Source organism: Herpailurus yagouaroundi, unplaced genomic scaffold, assembly GCF_014898765.1.
Source record: "Herpailurus yagouaroundi ecotype Mexico unplaced genomic scaffold, PumYag 163, whole genome shotgun sequence".
NCBI classification, from domain to species: domain Eukaryota; kingdom Metazoa; phylum Chordata; class Mammalia; order Carnivora; family Felidae; genus Herpailurus; species Herpailurus yagouaroundi.
In genome coordinates, this window is record NW_024412404.1 from 40,511,486 (window position 1) to 40,527,735 (window position 16,250).

Sequence of the window (16,250 nt, forward strand, 5' to 3'; positions counted from 1 at the left end):
TGGGAAGCTTGTTCACAGAGAGATATAATATAGAGAGATATAAAGTAGAAGTGCCAAAATAGAAATAAAGTGCTAATTCAGAGTAATCAGTTCCATCTGGGGTAAGTGGGTGTAGGTGGAGGAGGGGATAAGCGTAGGCTTCCCTGACAAAGTATCGTTTTAGTTGATTCTTGGATCAGGATTTTGATGATGGAGAGATCAGGAAAGGAGTCTATTACACACTGAGGGAATAGAATTAGCAAAAGCACAGGGATGAGAGAGTGCTTTTCATACTTTGGAGAATGGTAAATAATGTCATGTAAATGGTTCCAGAGACTGATGGAAAGGTAAATTGTCCAGATTGTGGATGCTATACTAAGAGGTTTGGACTTAATCCTGAAGGTGACAGAGAGCTATAAAAGGTGTTTGAGCAAGGTGTGGGGTGAGATGAGGTAAGTCTTTTTAGAACGATGGTTTTGACAGTAGTGTATAGAATGGTTTAGATAAGGGTTTCGGTAAGTGTGTCAGAAGGCTGTCTCAATAGTAATAGCATTGGTGGTGGCCTAGAGTAGAGACTGGAAATACAAACCAAGGGTTAGATCTATTAAAAAAGATGATTCAAAGGAAAAATTGAAAACCTGAAATTGGTTAGATACATTCAAAGAAAAAAAAAGTTGGGGGGAGGGATGAGTAAAAATTGACTGAGGATTTAAGTTTGAGGTGGAAAGAAAAGTTGGGAGAGAAGGAGGTGGCCTAAGATGGGTAAGAATGGTAAAAGAGTGCCTTAAATTTGGATATGTTGATTTTGAGACAGGTTATTTAAATTTATCACCTGAATACTTTCTTTGAGATGATTTCTTTTTCTTTTTTATTCAACTTGAGGTTACTCCTGGACACATTTTATCCAAAATACATCCCTGAGATCTAATGCACAGGCTTTAGCATTATTTCACTTCATTGACTTTTTCCTACCCAAACATCTGTGAGTATGTGTATAGGTGTTACAACCCAAATGCTTCCAGTTTGAAGTTACAATTCTAAACTAGTAAGTGCTGGACTAAGAGAGGGGGTGCAGGCATGAGGGTGGGGCGGGCAGAGAGAGCGGGAGAAAGAGAATCCAAAGCAGGCTCTATGCTGTCAGCACAGAGCCTGATGCTTGGCTTGAGCTCAGGAATTGTGAGATCATGACCTGAGCCGAAATCAAGAGTCAGATGCTTAACCTACTGAGCCACCCAGGGGCTTCTGGGCTTAAGTGAGAAATATTTGAATTAAAGGTAATAAATTTATGAAAGGTAATGAAATATTTTAGAAATATTTTAATATACTGCTACTATTTATACCATATTATTGCTCCAGGACTACAAATACATTCTGCAAATGTGTTTACTATAATGAAATGTTTAATCTGAGTATTGTGAATGAGCTGTAATAGGCAGTCAGATTCTTCTAGTTGGCTCAGGGTTAAGTGGTAGAATGTAACTTTTATTTATATTTGAGGGAATTTTTCCCCCCAAATTTATTTTTCACTTATCTGACTTCTACCTTTCCATTTTTTTTAAGTTCATTTATTTTGAGAGAGAGAGAGAGCAAGTTGGGAGGGGCAGAGAGAGAGAGAGAGAGAGAGAGAGAGAGAGAGAATCCCAAGCAGGCGCCGTGCTGTCAGCGCAGAGCCCAGTGCGGGGCTCAAACTCACGAACCGTGAGATCATGACCTGAGCCGAAATCAAGAGTCAGACGCTTAACCAGCTGAGCCCCGTCTTTCCATTTTTAAACATATTTTCCTCTAGGTTTCATCAGTTTTACTTGTTATTTTTTATTTTCACATGATTTCAGAATTCCAGAACAGTTGAAAGAATAGTGAAAAGAGTCCCCTTATACTCTTCACACATATTCTCCACATATTAACATGTTGCCACATTTGCTTTATCTCTGTTTATGTGGAAACATGTGCTCACATTCATTTACTTATTATTTTTTCTGAACCTTTTGAAAGTTAGTTACAGATATAATGTCCTTTTTCCAACATAAGTGTTTCATTGTATGTTCCAAAAAACAAGGATATTCTTTCAAATAATCACAGTACAAATTATCAAAATCAGGAAACAATGTATAAAGAAACTGTGGAGCATCCATACAGTGATACTACTTGACAGTAAAAAGGAAAGAACTACTGGTCTATTCAACAAGAGTGAATCTCAGATGTATTAAGCCAAGTGGGTAAAGGCTCAAAAAATTACATAGTATATGATTCCATTTTGTGATATTTGGAAAAGATAAAATTATTGAGACAAAAAAAATCTGTGATTACTAGAGAAAGGGGCTCACTGGATAAGGGCAGTGCAAGAGAATTTGGGAAATGATACATCTTGAGTGCGGTGGTAGTTACATAACGGTATGTTTTTTGTCAAACTCGTATAACTAAACACCAAAACAAGTGAATTTTTCTGTATGTAAATTTTAAAAGTGAGGAAACAATCAGGCAATTAACACCAATACAATGTTATTAGCTCATCTGTAGACCTTATTCAAATTTTTCTAATTGTTCCAATAATGTTTTTTTATACCATTATGTCACAATACTCAGTACTTAACCATCAAAATCAAATGCAGTAGAGGGGTCAGGAGGAAGAAAATTGTGGGTGTGGTCTAGATAGGCACTACTCATTCTGTTAGATGCAGATCACTGTTGTCACTATATAAGTCTGTACAGAGGAGTTTACCATCAATTTTACCCCCACCCCAGTGATCTCAGAGCACAAGTTGCATTCAGTTGTCATGTCTCTTTAGTTTCCTTTCACCTGAAACAGATCCTTAGTCTTTCTTTGTATTTCATGACTGTGACATTTTTTGTTAGTACAATACTAGTAATTTTAAAAAATTACTCAATCCCTCAATTTGGGTTAGTCTGATATTTTCTGTGATCAGATTGAGCTTAGATATTTTTGGCAAGGTTACCTCAGAAGTAATAATGTGTTCTTCTCAGTACATCATATCAAGAGGCACATAATGTTAAGGTAGTGCCTATCAGATCTCTCTACTGTGAGGTAGAGATAAATAAATCAGATTAAGAGAGTCAGGAGGAAGAAAATTGTGGATATGGGCTAGATAGTTGCCGCTCATTAGGTTCACGTTACTGTTTTCACAATGTAATTTAGTATATAGAGAGTTTACCATCAATTTTGTTTCCCTTCCTGTACGTATACAGTAAAAATGTGCTTTATGGTGACTTTACTATAATAAACTTTGACCAAAACATAACTAGGCTTCCAGTTTATTATGATGACATTTTTACAAAACATAATTAATGTTCAAATATAGGAATTTACATTGAATTAAACCAGTTTTGATTATAAATGGTACTTCATTTAAGGGAGGATGGAACTTCATGGTCTGGGGAATAGTTACTTGCAAATTGTAAGTTTATAATTGAATACTGCCTTAAGTTTGTATTCTGTAAAACATTTAATTTTTTAATTTTAGCATTTAAAACTTTGATTTATACTTTATTTTTTATTTTGTTTAACGTTTATTTATTTACTTTGTGAAAGAGAGAGAGAGAACAAGAGCTGGGGAGGGGCAGAGAGGGAGAGAGAATATCCCAAGCAGGCTCTGCACTGTCAGCACAGAGCCCGACACAGGGCTCAACCACACAAACCATGAATCATGACCTGAGCCAAAACCAAGAGTCAGACACTTAACTGACTAAGCCATCTAGGCTCCCCTATACTTTCTTTTTTTTTTTTTTTTTTAAAGTTAAATACTCAAGTTGATCTTACGGGTTTAATGTTGGCCTTTCCCCTCCTTTGCTTATCTTACAGTGGCATACATTGCTAGTTTCCTTGTTTGGAATGCTTTATAGTCATTAATTCAGCTTTATCTCTCTGTTTTGTAGGTAGACTAAATTACTATGGGGAGAAAAAACAGAATTCTGAAGTTATTGAGTCTCTCTGTCCCTTGCTTATAGCAAAGCATATTTTTTTCTTTTTTGTCTTAATTTTAGGGACCATTACCTTCAAGTGGTCATCACAAATATAAAATATCAGGTTAAATCTCATAAGAGATTTCTGCCCAAAAGGAACACCTTACAGTAGTAGTCTGTCACCCAACTATAGGTAATGCACAGGGCCCACAGATTGTAGCCACAGAGGTGCAAAGGCCCTAAAATGACACTATATATATGCTGCTTGTCCTTTAATATATTTTAAAATACAATATTTGATACAAACCAAAAAAGGTACACCTAGGTTTAAAGTACAGTTATGATCCTATACTCTACTAATAACTTCATACTTATATGAAAATTTTCAGATCAACTCATGTTTGGAAACAATTCCTGGATCTAAAAATAAAGTAGCTCCCCAGTTAGACTGTGTTGGATATATGTAATGAGTATTTTAAAGTTGCAAATATTTTTTTTTTTTAAACGTTTATTTATTTTTGGGACAGAGAGAGACAGAGCATGAACGGGGGAGGGGCAGAGAGAGAGGGAGACACAGAATCGGAAACAGGCTCCAGGCTCTGAGCCATCAGCCCAGAGCCTGATGCGGGGCTCGAACTCACGGACCGCGAGATCATGGCCTGGCTGAAGTCGGACGCTTAACCGACTGCGCCACCCAGGCGCCCCTAAACTTGCAAATATTAAAATATTAACACTATAAATGTAGTTGTGGAAAATAGTACCCAAAAATATGTATTCGGAGTTTCTGTATTTTCCCTTGCAGATAGTGACTTACATGTGTTGATTACCAGATTTTTTTTCTATTATTTTGTATTGTGGTAAAAATATATAACAAAATTAATCATCTTAACCATTTTTTAGTGGTGTTAAATACACTCATAATGTTTTGCAACCATCACCCCCATCTGTCTCCATAATTCTCCATCTTGTAAAACTGAAATTCTATACCCATTAAACAATAATTCCCCATTCCCCCCTTCTCCCAGTCCCTGGCAATCACCATCCGCTTTCTGTATGATTTTGACTACTCTGAGTATCTCATATATGTGGAATCATACAGTGTTTATCTTTCTGTGACTGACTTATGTCACTTAGCATAATGTTCTCAAGGTTTGTCCATGTTGTAGCCTGTATCATTTTCCTTCCTTTTTGAGGCTGAACCCTGTTCCTTTGATGTATACACCACATTTTATTTATCCCTTCCATCAGTCAGTGGACACTTGGATTGCTTCCACCTTTTAGCTATTGTGGGTAATGCTGCTATGAACATGAACGTGCACATACGTCCTTGAGACTCTGCTTTCTACTCTTTTGAGTATATACCAGAAGTGGAATTGTTGGATCATATGATAATTCTATTTTTAATTTTTGAGGAACCACCATACTGTTTTCCATAGCAGCTGTTTCTACATTCATACTAACAGTGCATAAGAGTTCCAATTTCTCAGCAACCTTGCGAATATATATTTTGGTTTTTGTCTGGTTTTTATAGTCGCCTTCTTGATGAATGTGATGTGGTATCTACTTACACTTTTTGATTTACATTCTGAAATATGATTAGTGATGTTGGTCATCTTTTTATGTGCTGATTGGCCGTTTGTACCTTCTTTAGAGAAATGTCTAGCCAAGTCCTTTGTGCATTTTTGAATTGGGTTGTTTGGGGTTTTTTGTTTGGTTAGTTGACAACTTCTTTACATATTCTAGATATTAGTCCTTTATCAGATACATGATTTGCAAATATTTTCTCCCATTCTGTGTGTTGCTGCTTTATAATTCTGTTGATATTTAGAATTCTGAACTTGCTTTCAATTGGATTGTTGTTTCTCCTCTTCTTAAGTATTTAAAAATCCCGTTGACATTTATGGCCTCCTAGCTGCTATTTGAGATGATAGTGGCAAGAATGGACTCTAATCCTAAAGCGTTGATGAAATGATGTTGTTTTGAGCTAAGTACTATGTTATTTTTAATAAAAGAAAATCAAATCTGAGAAGAAGAAGAAGAGAAAGAACTCTTTTTTTAGGATCCATACTTTGAGAATTTGTAGTGACCAAACATTTAGTATAGTTCAAAACTAATTATTTAAAGAGAAGGTAATAATCATGCTTTAAGTTGTTATCAGCTAAGCATAAACTGGAACTTTCTCATGTCCAGTGCCCACCTGCATTTTCAAAGAGCAATAAACTAGATATCTGATGAATGTGATCTGCTGGGCAGTGCTTAAATATAAATGAAATACTTTCCACCTACGTCCCTACTTACATGTATTTATATACATGGGCATATGTTTTCCTTTACATAAGTGTATGTCTATGTGTATATAAATCTTCAAATGAATGCATAAATATACATGGTATTCTAGCTTACAGAATTAGAAATGTAATTCAGTTACCCCCACAGAATAAGATTGAAGATAATGAGAACTGAATTAAAGCTTACTTTCTTTCACAGAATTCCTCAGAGAGAGAAGACTGTAATAATGGCGAACCCCCTAGGAAGATAATACCAGAGAAGAATTCACTTAGACAGGTATGAAATTCAGTCTGTCTTAAAGTAAAAAGCTACCAACAACAAAACAAAAGACAGGAAACCCTCAATTTGCCATTCATTAAGCATTAGAGCTTAAATTAAGAGTACTTTGAAGTTGGTCTGGCTATAGCCATCAATTTCAATCAGGTAACATTGTTTTCCCAATCATTTAAAAATATCCTAGGTGTACAAGTACAGGACAGATCGATTGCTTACGTGTAGTGAAAACAACATCAAATAAAAGTTTTCTTATTCAGGAAAAATAACTTGAATTGTTTCTTAAGTGCAGATAGTAGAATAGTTGGCTTTAAATCTTACTTTCCTACTGAGATTCTTAATACATTAAAAAAAAATTAACAATCAAAAGGGATCTGCCTCTAGAGAAGTTAGCTCCTTTTAGTCTGAGCGATATTTGCCTTTTCTAAAAGTAAAGACTGTTATTGATAACCTAAAAAAACTTACTGCTTACTGTGTTCCCAATCCCCAAAGGTAATACATTTTACTTTGAAAGTTAATTCCTTGGTGCTCTCTTTTTTAAAATTAAAATGTCCTGGGCCACTTGGGTGACCAACTTCAGCTCAGGTCACGATCTCACAGTTGGTGAGTTTGAGCCCCTCATCAGGCTCTCTGCTGACACCTCAGAGCCTGGAGTCTGCGTCAGATTCTGTGTCTCCCTCTCTCTCTCTCTGCCCCTCCCCTGCTTGCACTCTGTCAGTCTCTGTCTCTCAAAAGTAAATAAACATTAAAAAAAACTTTTTTGGGGGTTAAAGTGTCCAAAAACATTTCATCAAAAAATTTCTTCTTCTCACTGCCTGTAGCAACAACCTCTAACATCTTCTGTCTCCCACTAGCAACAAAAACAAGTTCTTACAGTGTTGCCAGAGAATAGGCATACCACCTATTAACTTTTAATATATAGTTGGATAAGATGAGAACGAGCAGTAGTAAAAATAATTTTAATTTACTCGCATTATGGCATTATTCTAGGAAAAAGGAGAAGAGGTCTAATATTTGTTGAGTGCCCACCATAACCCTGCTACTTGTTTCATTCCATCCTCACAATCCCCCTGCAAAGTTTCTAGATAGGGTCTCTGATTTATAGATGAAGAAAATGGAGGCTTAGAGAGACTAGAGGACTTGCTTATTATTAGCCAGTCAGCGAGTTAAAACCGAGATCTCCATGTTGCCCAAGTGTTTCTACTTCTGCCTTCTTATTCCGGTTTGTATAGTGTTTGGGTTTTGTTAATGTTTATTTTAGTTTTGAGAGTGAGAGAACACGAGTGAGCATGAGCAGGGGAGGGGCAGAGAGAGAGGGAGACACAGAATCTGAAGCAGGTTCCAGACTCTGAACTGTCAGCACGGAGCCCGACACGGGGCTCGAGACCCCAAACTCTGAGATCGTGACCTGAGCCGAAGTCAGACGCTTAACCAACTGAGCCACGCAGGTGCCCCTGTATACAGTGTTAATATCGGGAGAAAGTACTTGAAACTGTGATATGTCCATTTTTTTATTTACTTTCTGTTAAAAATTTGGGGATGGGCACTTTCATTTTTTGTAAAAATTATTGTCTAGTAAGTAGAATTGAATCCATTCAGGAAGCTTTGTAAAAAACCCAAATGATCAGTGATTGGTATTGTGCAGTTACAACTTTAACTATTTGGAGACAAACACCTGATCTATAAATCTAAATAAATAGAACAGTATTGAGTAAGATAAATTTAGAGGTGGAAGCGGTCTGCCCACTATTCAGAAACAACTGTCAGAAAACAATGACACAACAAAAAGTTTTGGCAACTTTATTTAAGCTAACAAACGAATATTCACTCTGCAAAGTTATAAATTAATTTTAATAGGCTGATCCAGATGGTCCATTTGGAAAATGGATAGGCTGATCTGTTGAAAATTAAACTAAATTTATCTCTCTCATACTTCAAACTGAAGCAAGAGAGAGAATCGTGCCTATTAAGTCCAGCACATACAGATGGACCAGCAGGTCACACATGGGACTAATCTGATTCATTTTAAAAATAAATGCATACATTATTGAATCATTTTCTACTTGCAAGATCTGTCGTGTGCAATATTTGAAAGAGATTTGATGTGGCTTTTTCATTGCTTTTTAGCAGGTTTGCTTCACCCTCTCCACTCTAATATAACAACTGTCTTGTTTTTGTTTTTGTTTTTCCTCCTATTGCTCCACAATGGTTTTTCTAATATCTGCCATTCAGTGTTGAGATCCAAGCTCTGGAGATTAATTAGGTCATGAGGTTTTTTTTTCCCCCTCCTCTCTTTGTAAAGGGTTTTTTCTCTATTCTCTTTATGAAGAGCATGAACTCAGTGTTCTTGGAAAGAGAAATGGCCTTTAGAAACTGGGAAGTAGGAGATCCTCTTGGGGCCCTCTGAATCTTTTAGCTTCTGGGTGTTTTAACAGCCCCATGAATGCAGATTTGTAAATTTATTGCAGTGCCATCTGGTTTTTTGCTCGAACCAGATTACTGTTGGCTTGTGTCTGTCTATTGTGGTGGTCACTCCCTAGGAGCTTGCCCTCTCAATCTTAGGGAAGAGTGATGAATAGCAGGGGTCAATAGAAGCGGGTCACAGGGCAGCTGTCCGGGACTGCCCTGAACTTGATTACCCCACTGCTGATTTTTTTAATGTAGGACATAATATATAAGCTGTTTAAACTCCCCCTTTTCTCTGTTGCATGACAATAATGAAGTGCCATTTGCTCCCCCTCCCCACTTTAGTCAAGCTATATAGATAAAAAGATGTCAAAGCTGCCTTTTCCCTAGTGTTGATGTAGGTAGGATTTGCATCATCTAGGCCAATCCCTTGAGATTCTTTTACAGATATTTCTAATGGGATTTCAGGAACTCTTTCACTTTTTATTTTTAAATGCTTGGTTACATAGTAGTGTTTTAAACTGATTTTATAGTTTACATATATTGTTCTAAAGTACAGTTTCACAGGTGTTGATAGACTGTGACTACTGTGTGGTAACTTTGAGTTACTTAATCACTGGAGGAGCTAAAAGAAAGGTTATCACTACAATTCTTACAGACATTTAAAGGATAATGAGGGAATATTATAAACAACTTTAAACCACAGCTTTGGCAACTTAGATGAAATGGACTAATTCCTTGAAAAATAAAACTTACAGAAACCAATGCAAGGTGAAACCAAATTTGAATAGCCTGATGTCTCTTAAAGAAATCAGATTATCAAAAGGCCCCCATATGGCTTCACTGGTGAATTCTATGAAATATTGCAGAATAAATAACCCACTCCTGTGCAAACTCAGAAAATAGAGAAGGCAGGAACACTTCCGGACTTGTATTCTGAGGCCACCATTACCGTAATTCCAAAACCTAACAAAGACATTAGTAGAAAAAGAAAATACTGAGGGAGAAAGTCAGGAGACATTGGTCCCTGTGTCACTAAGCCATTTTGTATACCTGCTTTTCCATTCCATATCAAAAGGCAGGAAAGTTGGTGGGGAAAGAAAGGTAATGTATTCTTTTAATTTTCTAAATTTCAGAATATATCTCTTCTATCCACATTAAGTGAAGTGTGAACTTTTATTTAAAGAATGTACAAAGTGGCTACAATTTTCTTTCTACTTTTATTCCTAAAATGTGAAGTCAAAGAAACCATAGCAACTGTTTTCATAGCTTTTATTCATATCTGCAAACAAGGGCAAAGGCCTGGGAGGATACATGAAAGTACTCATTACTTTTTGAAAATGTAGCCTTACAACATGCAACTCCTTTGCTTCACATTGGTGCTAATAGGATCTGTCAGCCCTGCCTTTCTATGTAATTGAGTAAATTGTGACCTCTATCTAATCCTTCCCCCATCCCCCATTCCCTTTGTGTATGTGTCCACTTACCATCCTGAGAACGTGGGCAGTGATAAATAAAGCATTGAGTAGAACTCTCTCAACTCTTTGAAAGCAGCATGATGCCAGCCCTCTAGTTATATTTCTTTAAGTGTTTACGTTTTTCTGTATTCTTTCTCTTGTGTAGCTGGAACCCTGGGGATGCAAAGCCATGAGAGAGGCCAAGAAGCTAACAAAGTAGCTGTCTCCCTTGTTAGCTTGTTCCTTTATTCTTTAAAAACAAGATAAAAACCATCTGGCTCAGGGCATTACATTTTCCTCCCCCATGCACCTCTATAGATGGAGACTTCACCTGCAGTGAGGGTTTACATTGATTAGGGAGGGAGCAGTAATTCAAGCTTCCACCCTCTTCAAGGATACTTTGCAGTCTTTTAAAGGTGCTGACCCACTGAGTTAAACTGTCAAGGGAGGATAAAAAAGTATCTTCATCCCAGGAGGTAACAGCTGCCAGGTTTTCAACACCTTGCACGCTGCTGGAAAAATGTCACAATTGTCAGCTGAAAGAAAAATGACTGTGTTGTCATCTTCTGTTAATGACTGGGCCTTATAAAGGGAACTACATAAGCCTTTTGGAAGGAATAAGTAGCTGTTTTCCTTTCCTATCCCTGTGCCCCCAAATTCCTATGTTGTTCTGAACAGTACCTTGGAGTAGATCCATAAAACACAGCAGTAAAGATCTTAAACAGCCCCGTATAAGCATGGGGGTCTAACTGGCACAGCTCCTTTATACAGTTGGATGAGTAGGAGGAAAAAAGCACGTCACTGACACAGAAAATGACATTATATTGTGTATTAACAAAACAACAACAACAACAAAAAGTCATTCATAAGCCAGTGAACTGAGAGAAAACATACTGTATTTCTGCTCTTTGGAGGACAATTTGTTTTCAAGCAGCATCCAGATGGGTAAATACCACGACATTTCTTTTTTTCAAGAGAGCCACTTCTTTTCTTCCTTAAAAAAAAAAAAAAAAAAACAAAAAAAACCCTCACTGAATTTACTTCCTTTAATAGCTCTATAATGTTTGTATATGATGGCATTCCCTTCTTTCTGATTTGATTGATGAGGAGAGAAGGTTTAATGAAGTCCCAGATATTAGCCAGGCAAGTTTTTTTTCTATTTGTTTTAGGTTAGTCATTTTAATTGTATTGAGTAATTAGAAGGTACACACAGCCAGGGGAGCTTTGTTCTGATAATTGCTCAAGAAAACCCATTCCCTATCTGCTGTTGCTTTGTGTTAAGACACTTCTCCCTCTAGTGGCAATAGTAAGCACTTTGACTTGGCAGTAGGCAAGGTGTAATTGCAATATGACAAACTATGCTTAAGGGACTATCTTGTAAATACTTTAGTTTGGAGTTTGGCGTTATTTCATTATATATGTGTGCTTTTTTTTTCCCTATGAAACTTCCTACCTCTTTTTTACCCCCTGAAGTGCTTTGGGCTTTGGATGGAAAAATATTGCGTGAGATGTTTATTAAAAAAAAAAAAAAAAAAATCACAGTGCATCCTGGGTAATGTTTTGCAGCTTGACTTAATTTTAGTCATCTGTTTTAATTACCTATTTATAAAAATGCTTTTGCATTTGTAGACATTATTTAATACTTTGGAAGAAGCACCTCATTTGAAATAAATAAATAAATTGTACTTATTTTAAATAGTCCATGTAAAAGATCTTAAAGGTAATTAATGTAGGTCTCTTAAGTAAGACAAAAGTGATTTTTCCAAGTCTGATGAAGTGATTTGTTTATTTAACTTCCCACTTCGGCTGAATCCTTCAGAGTCTAATAACTTTTTTTAAAAACATGGTTTGGCAATTTGTGTCTAGCTACAAAAACCCTTCTTCCAAAAGAAGCAATTTAATAACCGGCTTTCTTAAAATTACTTTGAGGAAGGAAGACTGTATAGGGGGTTGGTGTTTTGTTTTATGTTTATTTCAGGGTAATCATTCTTTGATAAATTGTGTAATCACTGACTTAGTAGAAAAAGTATTATTGAACTCCTGGGTTGCAATGACCATAAAAAGTGTATTTTCATATAGAGACTTGAGATGTTGTGAATAAATTATAAAGGAAACAGCTTATATGCTGGTCGAAGCCCATATGGACCAATTCATTTTGTGTTCAGTGCTTAATGTGGATGTACCATTAAAAAAAAAAAAATGGTGAGGGGAGCCTATTGTGCCCTTTTGTATGAGTCTTTTAAAAATCTGCCCTAAGAGTACTTTGGGAGGAGATCAGATAGAGCATTGCATCCATTGAATGAGATTGGGTAGCATCAGCATGGCATTTTTAAAGCCCAGTCCCAGCTTCCCTAGATGTCGCCTTGTAGTTTGCTTTTTCTATCCCATATTCTTGCTGGGAACTTGATTTGATGTTACCATATATCTGAAGGTCCCCGTCTCCCCCCTCCCTGTACCCCCCTGTACTGCCCCCCAATCGCTGCCCATTTTCATTATACCGTATCTTGTTTTGCTATAGGGCTGCTGAACAGATTTCTTAAGCAGCTTTTTGCAAGGTTAAAAGAATGCAGCCTGGTAACAAGTTTGTGTCATTTTAAATATATACCTTCTAGTAAATAAGGAGAAGTCTGGCAATCAATCCCTTTTAGTGTGTTATATGTTTCACCTGACAACTAAACCTTCTATTGATTAGCCATTACTTTGTTAGATAATCCTATGTCATTGAATCCATTGTAAAAAATTAAACTCTTTAAAATGTTTTACCCTAGCAGCACTGTGAAAATTGAAAACTTGTTCAGAATTACAGCCTGCTTTCACAAAGAAGGTAGTTTTCAGCAAGGCATCTTACTGGTTTATGCTTATGTGCTTTATATGCAATATAAAAACGTATTAAAGTACTCCAACGCAAAATTCTCTGCCTCTGGTTCAGCAGTGAGGCTACCTTTCCGAATGTTGCATGGGGACAGAGCGTATCTTGCCAGTGGCAATTATACTCACTAGTTTAATTCTAGCCTGGAAGAAGTCTTAGTAAAATATTGAATGTAAAATACTGAATTTTTTAGCCTTTTTATTCCAGGGTGATCTTAAGACTGTGGCAAGTTTTAGTTTACTAAGCTATGTGACTTTCTTGGGAGGTAAACAAGATCATATGCCCATTTTACAGATGGGATGTCTAGAAAATAAAAGCTTATGCATAGCCTTACTCTAGAAACTCCTGCAGGACTAGAACTGGTTTCTTGAATCTGTCTAATGTTCCTCTGAGTGTCTTCTATCCATTTCTGAGGGGAAAAGGAATTGTCTAACCTACCATAACTATTTTTTTTCCTAGAAAATAGCGTATTTTTATTAATTATGCAAACGTTTAGTCCTTTTTCCTCTAAAATATTAACTGCATACTTTTACATTTTCACTGAAGTAAAATTTTCATACAGTGAACTGCATAGATATTGTATAAGTCAGTGAGTTAATGATGAGTCTATCTACCTGTGTAACCACCACCCTCATCAAGCTATAGAACATTTTCATTACCCAAGAAAGTTTCCTTGGTCTCCTTCCCAATCAGTTTTCCCATCGCCAGCGAATCAAAAACTGGTCAGCTTACTCTCATAGGTTAGTTTCACCTTTTCTAGAATTTCATGTAATAGAATCATAGATTTTTGGAGTCTGACTTTCACTCAGTGTAATTTTATGACATCCATTTTATACCACTGTATCGGTAGTTTATTCTTTTTTATGATATATCTGTTGAATAAGTACATTATAGTTTGTTTTCCATTCTTTTGATGGACACCTAAGCTGCTTGCATTTTTGTAAGTGAAGTTGCTATGGATGTTCTTATATAAAGCTTTTTTAGTGAGCATACGTTGAATACTTTTTGATGTGCTTATTAGCTATTCAGATATTTTGTGAAGTATCTGTTTAAGTTTTTTGCCATTTAAAAAAATTGCATTGTCTTATTATTGAGTTCTAGAACTCAATTGTATTGAGTTCTGTTGAGTTCTAGCTGCTGGCTCTGTGAGATATGTGTTCTGTGTTTTCTCATAATATATGGCTTGCTTATTCATGGTGTGTTTTGATGAAAAGTTTCTAATTTTTGAATGAAACCCGGTCTGTCAATCATTACCCCATGATTTGTACATATTCTAGGTTTTCTTCCAGAAGGTTTGTAAGTTTTAGCTTTTACCCTTTAGTCCATCTCAAATTAGTTCTTATGAGTGCTGTTCATTATTTTACCTACACTTTTTTATTCAGTTGTTTTGACACCATTGTTGAAAAGTCTTTTCTTTCCCCCAATGAATTCCAGAAGTGTCACTGCCAAAAGTCAGTTGGTTGCACAAGTGTATTCTATTTCTTTCTCTCTCTCTCTCTCTCTCTCTCTCTCTCTCTCTCTTTTTTTTTTTAAATATTTATTTATTTTGAGAGAGAGAGAGAGTGGGGAGGGGAAGGGGGGTGCGGGAGACAGAATCCCAAGCAGGCTCTGCATTGTCAGCAGAGAGCCTGATGCAGCGCTCCATCTCATGAACCCTGAGATCATGACCTGAGCCAAAATCAAGAGTCTGACACTTAACCGACCCAGCCACCCAGGTGCCCCCAGTGTAGTCTATTTCTGCACCTCCTGGAAAAGAGGGTGCTGCTGGGATGCAGAGCAAAGGGTAATAGCAGCTGAGGCACTGGCCAACCCCTATTTCAAATCCACACAGAAGACGAGCTCAAAGTACCTTTTCTTTTTAGAAGTGTCTATCCTTGCACCAAATACTACTGTCTTCATCATTGTAGCTTTAGTAAGTCTTGAAATCAGGTGGTGTGTGTGAGTCTTCCATGTCCTTTTTTTTTAATTAAAAAAAAAATTTTTTTTAATTTATTGTTGAGAGAGAGAAACAGAACGCAAGTCGGGGGGTGGGGGGGGGAGGCAGAGAGAGGGAGACACAGAATCCGAAGCAGGCTCCAGGCTCTGAGTAAGCTGTCAGCACAGAGCGCAATGGGGGGCTCGAACCCCTGAACCGTGAGATCATGACCTGAGCCGAAGTTGGATGCTCAACTAACTGAGCCACCCAGGTGCCCCAAGTCTTCCATATTCTTAACTTTAATATTATTTTGGCTATCATAGATACTTTGCATTTCTATATAGATTTTAGAATCAACTTAGTTTCTTTCAAGAAGTCTGTGGGTTTTGATTTGGATTTTATTGAAACCATGTATCCATTTGAGTAGAATTAACCTCTCTGTAATATTGAGTTTTCCAGTCTGTAAACATGGTATATATCTGCATTTAATTGTCTTTCTAAATTTTTCTGAGCAATGTTTCTTAGTTTTCAGTGTATATTTCTTACTCAGTTCTAACTCTTTAATCTTTTTTTCAGTGCTATTGTAAATTTTTTCATTCTCTAATTGTTTGTTGCTAGAAAATATAAATTGATTTTTGACTCTTGACCTTATTTCCTATCATTTGTTACTAAAGACAGTTTTATTTCTTCTTTTCCAACATATTTGCCATTTGTTTCCCTTTTTTGCTTTATTTGAATGGCAGTGGCCTCCAATACAATGTTGAATAGATGTGGTAAGAGAACAACATCTTTGCCTTCCTTGTCCCCAATCTCAGAGGGACTGTATTTGGTCTTTCACTACTAAGTATGATGTTAGTTAACATTTTTTTAGCCACTCTTTGTGGGATTAAGAACGTTCCCTTTTATTTCTAGTTTGCTGAGATTTTGGTTTGTTTTTGTTGTTGTTATTGTCATCATGAATGGGTGTTTAATTTTGTCAAATGCTCCCATCCACACTTATTCTGTTAATATGGTGAATTACATTAATTGAATTTATTAAGACTTTTTGTGTCTGTGTTCATGGGGGATATTGGCCTGTAGTTTTCTTTCTAATGTCTGTGTCAGTTTTTGGTGTTAGGATTATGATGCCCTGATAAAATGAGAT

At 36.6% G+C, this 16,250-nt stretch overlaps 1 protein-coding gene across 6 annotated transcripts in view; it reads left to right on the forward strand.

Moving 5' to 3' along the window:
* BTRC (beta-transducin repeat containing E3 ubiquitin protein ligase) overlaps positions 1-16,250 on the forward strand; it is a 183,981-nt gene that overhangs the window by 93,863 nt on the left and 73,868 nt on the right. For 4 of the 6 annotated variants that reach the window (XM_040486216.1, XM_040486218.1, XM_040486220.1 and 1 more), the window contains one exon: positions 6,385-6,462. The exons of the other annotated variants lie outside the window; for them this stretch is intronic. In XM_040486216.1, coding sequence (XP_040342150.1) covers positions 6,385-6,462 — 78 coding nt within the window. The remainder of the gene's footprint in view (positions 1-6,384; positions 6,463-16,250) is intronic. 6 annotated transcript variants of the gene reach the window in all.